Raw genomic sequence first — 7,216 nt, 5'->3', positions numbered from 1 at the left:
AACCCCCCCCCCTCAGAGGAGGAGGATGGGGAGGCCCACCCCATCCCCCCCGGGGCCACGCCCACCGGACGTCCTCCAACTCGTAGAAGACGTTGCGAGCCTCGTCCTTGATGAGGATGGCTGTGTTGGGCGACTTCAGCATGCCCATGGTGAGCTTCTGCGGGAACATGTGCGCGATGAGTGCGTGCAGCGTGTCCAGGCTGCTGACCTCGTGCGTGATGTGCACGCGCCGAGTCTCCTCCCCGAACTGCAGGAACAGCACCCCTGCGAAGGAGACGCCGCACTCGCTGTCAGGGCCGCTATCACCACCACGCCGGCGGCCCGGGGAGCCTTGGGGAGCCGCGCTGGTCCCGCAGAGGCAGGGTCTGAGACCGGATGCCGCCCCGGAGTGCAGGTGCACCCAGGCACTCCTCATGCCGCCGGCCCCTTAAGGCACCTCCTCGACCCCAGGCAGGTTGGAGTCTGGACGAGGAAATGGAATTGGGGGCAGGAGCAGGTGGGGCAGAAACTGAGAGTGAGTGGTTGCTTTGGGGGAGAGAGGTGAGAAGGGAGGGGATGAAGGAAAGGGGGGCTGCTGAAGGGGGTGAGAGAGAAGCCTAAGGGAGAGAGGAGGCTTGGAGAGAGAAGGACAGGGCAGGGGGTGCTGAGGGAGAGAGAAGTGAGGGAAGAGAGAAGTGGAGGAAAGTTGGAAAGGAAGCCACAGAGGAGGGAGAGGCCTTGTGGGGAGGAGATTGCTGGGGGGAGGGGGAGAAGATGGGTATGGGGGAAGGGAGCCAGAGGCTTACTAGAAAGATGGTTGAGAAGAGAGGGAGTGATAAAGGGGCTGGACTGGGTTCCAGGGTGAGCGGAGAAGAGGGAGGAGCCAGTAGCCTGGAGGGAAGATGGACAGGCAGTACCTGGAGAGCGCAGCTTCGTCTGGCTGGTTGAGCGGGAGAGGGGCAGGCTCTGTCGGAAGCGGTTCATCCTACTGAAGCCCAGGGGCAGCTCCGCCTCCGACATGGTCTCCAGTGACTCAGCGGAGGCGTACGACAGCTTGGCCGCCTGGTCTGCCAGCCCAGGCTGGGCTCCCTGAGTGTGGCGCGAGCTGCGGGTCTGCAGGGGCAGGGCGGGGCAAGAGGAACCAGGAATGACCCCTTCACTCTGCCCATTGCCCCCATCCAGTCCCAGGGAGCCCCAGCCAACCAGCCAGTGAGACACACACACACACACACACACACACATACACACACACCCCGGAGGGTCTCCTGGATTCCAGACTCGCTGTGTGGCTGCAGGAGAGTTCCCCAACCTCTTGGGGCCTTGGCCTCCCCGGGACACCCAGCAGGTAAGGAGTGGGCAAAGGACTCAGGCACCCTGGGAAGCCAGACAAGAAACCATCTGAGCGGGAGCCATGGGCACACCTGCTATTTTAAGATTCCAAAGAACAACAAGAACACAAATTTGTCACCGAGGTGAGCCGCAGAATCGTTGAGCAAATTGGGGCACTAGTTCCAGACATTAATTAAGCGGTGGATTCGCGAGCGATGAACTTTTCCTTCATGGAGTTCAGAGGGTTGGGGTGGGGGCGGGAAGCAGGGAGAAAGCAGAGAGCGAAGGACCCCAGGATCCCAGCTCTGGGAGGTATGGGCCCTCACAGAGCTGGGAACAATGTCCTGGACTTAGGGTGACCGGGAGGACCACCCCAAACCTCCCAAAGCCAGGTGGACCCCAGTTTCGCACAGACTGCCTGCCTAGTACATGCAGTGCACATGCTCAGCCCGCACGAGCACATCGTAAGTGCCAGGCCTCAGCCCCTCCCTGCATGGCACATGCTGCCACACAGCCAACCTGCCTGGCTAGCCTCCCAGAGAAGCCTCCTCCAGTACCAACGTAGCAGCCCCTTGCCCTGAAGCCACAGCTGGGGGTGATACCTGGCTGGGGCCAGGGAAGGCTGTCACCCAGTGACCACTCCCTGCCCCAGGGACAGCTCGATTACTCTCTCCTTGGGAGAGGGGACACCCTGATTTCAATTGAACTTCAAGAACCTACTTCTGGCTGAAAGCTGGGGCTGTCACTCAGGGCCACAGCTCCTGCCAGTCTGCTCCAGCCCCTCCCCTCAAACCTGGTTGCTGTCAGAAACCAATCTATTTAAGGGAGAAAGATACTGAATCAGATCTACATCATTCCCTGTTATGTAACGTTATATATATATTAGATGTATCACCACATATACATGTTATCAAGAGAAAAATCATGTTGCCCAATTGTATTTTTTTAAAAAATATGTTGCCTATCTTCAACAGCAACAAATCGTTCAAAACCATTAACACTGGTTACCTTGGGGTTGAGACAGCGCGTTCCCTTTCTACATTTCTCTGCCGGGTGAACTTTGCGCAATCAGAATGTATCATTTTTATAATTTTTTTAAAAACAGTAAAAGTGTCTCTAAAAAGGAAGTATTTATTCTCCTCCTCAGCTCCCTCCATCCCCAAGTCCTGATTAAACCCTAATTAATCTCCATCTTCATATTAACTCAATTTAATGTTCCAGTCGGATTAGCACTCTCGAAAAGAGAGAGCATCTTCCTCTGATGGACAGTGTGCCCAGCTGTCCCCAAAGTGTCCTCAAGGGCTTGGAGATATAGCAGGTCAGATGTGGGGACATTAGCGGGCATCCAGCCTCAAGCACAATGCCTTGACCAGCGGGTGGGCATGGTTCTGGGGAGGAGGGAGGCAGCGTAGCAACTGGACCCACTGGGGGAATGCCTGTGCCCAGACTTTGGACCCTGCAGCTCAGTTCTAGGCTGATCACCAGTGCTGGCCTACGCCCTTCTCTCTTCCCAGTGTGGGGAACCAGGCCTGGTCTGGTGGTCATGAGGTTGCCAGGCAACTGGAAGGTCAGTGGTTGCCAGGCTAGTATGGATGAGGGGCTACAGAATTCAGGCAAAATGAGGCAGCTAGCAGGGATGAAGAGTAGGAGGTGGCCACGGTGCCTGGGGGGCACAAGTGAGTTGCCAATAAGAAGATGGAACAAGGGCCAGAATGAAGGAGGGGCAGGGATCCTAGGGACTGAGAAGGCTGCCCAGGGAACCCTGCGAGAAGAGATGCCCACATTCCCTGCCCCACCGGTTCCTGTCTCCATCCTGGCCTCCTGGGCGCCTTTCCATTCTCACAGCCTTTGTAGAAAACCCTCTTGAGAAGAGAGAAAGCCCATTAGCATGTCTCTCCAGCCCTGGGCTGGGACAGCAGAGCAGAAAAACAGTGAGACATCCAGAAGGACTTCCTGACTAGAGGGAGATGGCAAGAGAACAAAACAGTAATTTAAGCGGAGCTCTCCAAAGATAGGAAAGGGCTTCCCAAAGATCGGAAGCAGTGAGCACCAGTCCCTGGAGATGCTCCAGTGAGGAACCGATGACTCCTGGTCAGAGATCAGGCAGACGGAAACCCTGAGTGGGGCAGTCAGACTAGGATCTGAGATTCCCAAAAGCTGTCCACAGGCTAGGACAGAATCACTTGGGAGCTTTTAAAAACACTCTTTCCAGTGCCCCACATTCACTAAATCTGAATCTCTGGGGCTTGGAGCCTGGGGTTCAAGGTTTTTGACAAGTTCCCAAGGTGATTCCAGGATGCTAATAGCTAATGAGGTAAGGCTCACCATGAGCCAGGCACTGTGCTTAAGACATGCAGTCTCGCGTTTCTTCTACCTTTACAACAACTCTATGATGTAGCTACTGTTCCATTTTATGGAGGAGAAACCAAGGCTCAGAGAATTATGTAACTTGCCCCAGGTCACCCAGCTAGTTAGTAGCAGACTGGAATTCACCACCAGGCAGCCTGGCCCTTGGCCCCGTGCATTGAACCACTATGCTCTACTGCTTCCTCCAAAAAGGCTATATGCCTGATGCCACAACTCTACAATTCCGTGATTCTCTGATTCAAGAACTTTTCTCTGGGAGGATACATGCAAACAAGATGCTTGGAGCAAGAAGACACTGGGGGGTGGGCTTCCATGGTGGCGCAGTGGTTGAGAGTCCGCCTGCCGATGCAGGGGACATGGGTTCGTGCCCTGGTCCGGGAAGATCCCACATGCCACGGAGCGGCTAGGCCCGTGAGCCATGGTCACTGAGCCTGCGCGTCCGGAGCCTGTGCTCCACAACGGGAGAGGCCACAACAGTGAGAGGCCCGCGTACCGCAAAAAAAAAAGATGACACTGACACTGGGGGAGTCTGGAATGTATACCTCCCACCCCCTGTCATGATGCCCAGGATTTGACGGACCAGAGACTCCAGGACGCAAGCAGCAGTCTAACTTAGTTCAGTTCTGAGCCTGGTGCCAGAGAAGAGGAGGTCCAGGAGCGTGCTCCCTTGGGGGTCAGCAGGATGCCCCTAGAGGGGACAGACATCTCTCTAGCTGTGGATGGTCCAAACTCTCCAGAGGAGACAGGAAGACACCATCCCTGAGCCCAGCCCTCCACTTGAGCAATGGGTTTGGGGGTGTAAGTCTGTGAGCCTCTTGCCTGGCACTGACCAGCTCCCCACAGTGGAAAGTAAGAAAGGGATGAGGGGCCCATTATAGTCACAGGGCCTCCCTGGAAGATAAAGTCTGAGTTCAGAGAAAAAGGCCCTCAATAAGATCACGGGGTCCACTTCCGTCCCCTGGAGCCAGCAGTCCCTCCAGGCCGGGGAAAATACCTCTCTCATTCCCAAATGCTCTTCACGTCCTGGGGAAGCCTGAGCATCCCCAGCCCAGATCCCCAGCACAGGTGGCACAAACTCCCACACTGGATCCACAAGCCCCTGGCAGGCGAACCCAGGCTCTCTCAAAGCAGCAGACCCAGCCTGCAGTCCCACACCCACCACCCACACCAGACGGTCCAACTTTGTGCAAAGCATGTGCAGGGAGGGGCAGGGGCAGGAGAGCACATGCGGTTGTCACGGACGCAGAAGCACCACACACTGACCTTGAAACTCCAGTAGTTTGGCTGCTGATGGAAATAAGAGAAGAGATGGTTATGCGGGGGCGCTGGGAGGACAGAGTAGGGCCAGGGGCAGGTTAGAGACCCTTGGCGCTCAGGACTCAGCCCTGGGACATGGGCCCTCCACCCTCCCAGGAACAGGAAGGACGCCATGCCTGGTACATCCCATTCTTTACGGAGGCCCGGGATGGCCCTGAGCGGGCTCCAGGCCTGCTGCTGGGGGAGGGGAGAGCCATCATTCCAGACGTTTATAAGCCACATAACCTAGTCACAGTAACTGTCCTCGGAGAGTTACAGGCAGGAAAAGACGCAGATGACCATGATACAGGGAACACGTGAGACACTGGCAGAGCTGAATTGGAGCTGCAGGGTCAGAGAAATGGCATCTGGTTATGGCTGGCCAGGGAAAACTTCCCGGAAGAGGTGGCATTTTTGGTGAGTCTTTAAAAAATGAACATTTTTGGTGGGTCTTTAAAAAATGAGCAGCCGGAGGTTGGGAGGAAGAGCCTGCTGAGGAGAGGGCCTGGGGAGGCATGTGCAGGGTGTGTTGAGGGAACAGTTCGGTTTGGCTGGGGTGCAGGGCCTGGGAAAGTAGCAGGTTAGGCTGCAAAGAAGGGCCTGGGGCCAGAGGAGCGCCCTTAAATGCCAAGTGAAAGAATTGAGACTTAACTGGCTGGACAAGCAGAAAGTATTTGTGTGAAACTGAAAGTATTTGTGTGAAACTGAGTGGGATGGGACTGGACCCCAGGAGGGCTGATGGGGCAGGGAGTGGAAGAGGGAGGCAGGGGGCCAAGCCCAGGGCAGGGAGGCCTGTGTAACATGATGGACCTGGGTTATAGGGAGAGTGGACAGATGCCCATCACCCCACAGCACTGGGCAATGGATGGGGAGCCATGGACAGCAAGGGAGTGTCGGCAATGTTCTGTGGTTGAACAGATGAGAGGGGAGGGCTCCTTGCTCCCCTAGAATGGGGGCCTCAGGTTCCTCCTCATTCACAATAACCTACAGTCACCCTGCGTTCCCTGGAGACCAGAAGGCCCCTCCAGATGGCAAAGGACAAGGGAGGAGTGGCCCGGAGGCCGGATTGGTTCTTGGCAAAGCTGAGGGCACCCTGCTGACCGGTGCCAGCCTCCGCAGGAAGACAGAGGCAGCAGATGGCCTGGCCCTGGGGTGCCTGGCACCAACAGACGAGATTCCCTAGGCCTCAGAGCCACTGGCAGAGGGGACTGACACCAAGGGCCCCTGATGGGGGGAGGACACCATGGCGGGGTGTCCTGTGCCGTCTGAATACCTTAGTGGCGGAAAGGAGGTGGAGAGGGGCCCTGCTGGGCTGGAGGCTTCGGATCTTTAGGGTGGGGGTGATGCCAGGCTAGGGCTAGGATGAAGAGGTTTACTCATCAGGACCATTCCCTCTGGGCCACAGTCCCCACCTCTCCCCCCAGCACTTGCTCCAAGAGAGGCAGAGGAAGGGGACAGCAAAGTCTGGGTGTCAGGGGATGCCCACAGGTGCTGAGGGGAGGGGAGGTGGGGGACTGGAGTATCAGGCTGTAGCCACAGCTGCCTGTGGCCTTGGGGAGGGGAAGGAGAGCAGAGCGAGTGGACATGTGATGGCAGGGGGTGGGGGGCAGAGCCAGGCAGAGGGCAGGGGAAGGTTTATGATGAGAGTCATGTCTGCAGCCCCAGTGGTGACGGACGGCTCTGCAGAGAAGGCCACCGTCCCTCATCCACCACCACCATCACACCCCCTCATCCACCACCACCATCACACCGTGTACACACAGGCCACCCACAGCGCCCACACGGAGAGCTGCGTACAGACGCGCAGACATCCTCCAGTAATGACATAGCCACAAACACACCCAGAGCAACAAAGACATGCCCACAAAGGGACACAAACACTTGGAGAAAAGCCCTCCATGGTCAGAAACAACCCCAGAAACAGAAACTCAGAGACAGAGCTATTCATACGTGGACCAACCCCATTCATACAAAACATGTACCCCCCGGCCCGCCCAGGACACTGACCTGTTCACACACACTCCCACAAGCAGAATCACAGAGGGCACCCTGGAGTCACAGAAACAGACAGAGACATGATGGATACCCATTCACACATATGTACACACATACACGCACACCAGCTGCAGAGACACACACAGAGAAATCTCGCCCCTCCTTCCCCCCACTAGCCAGGTCACGGTGCCTCTGGCCGCCTCGGTCACTGTGCCATGCCTGTGATGTCCCAGACATGCGGCAGGCAGGT

General features: G+C 56.8%; 1 protein-coding gene across 1 annotated transcript in view; it reads right to left on the bottom strand.

Moving 5' to 3' along the window:
• SRCIN1 (SRC kinase signaling inhibitor 1) overlaps positions 1-7,216 on the bottom strand; it is a 35,885-nt gene that overhangs the window by 21,030 nt on the left and 7,639 nt on the right. The window contains exons 3-5 of the mRNA XM_024744886.1: positions 4,939-4,962; positions 897-1,092; positions 66-264 (exon numbers count right to left, since the gene is read on the bottom strand). Of these exons, the coding sequence (XP_024600654.1) occupies positions 66-264; positions 897-1,092; positions 4,939-4,962 (419 nt within the window). The remainder of the gene's footprint in view (positions 1-65; positions 265-896; positions 1,093-4,938; positions 4,963-7,216) is intronic.

This window comes from Neophocaena asiaeorientalis, unplaced genomic scaffold, assembly GCF_003031525.2.
Source record: "Neophocaena asiaeorientalis asiaeorientalis breed wild unplaced genomic scaffold, Neophocaena_asiaeorientalis_V1.1 scaffold1, whole genome shotgun sequence".
Taxonomy (NCBI): domain Eukaryota; kingdom Metazoa; phylum Chordata; class Mammalia; order Artiodactyla; family Phocoenidae; genus Neophocaena; species Neophocaena asiaeorientalis.
The sequence above is the reverse complement of the archived record's forward strand: the minus strand, read 5'-3'. Positions and strand labels throughout refer to the sequence as shown.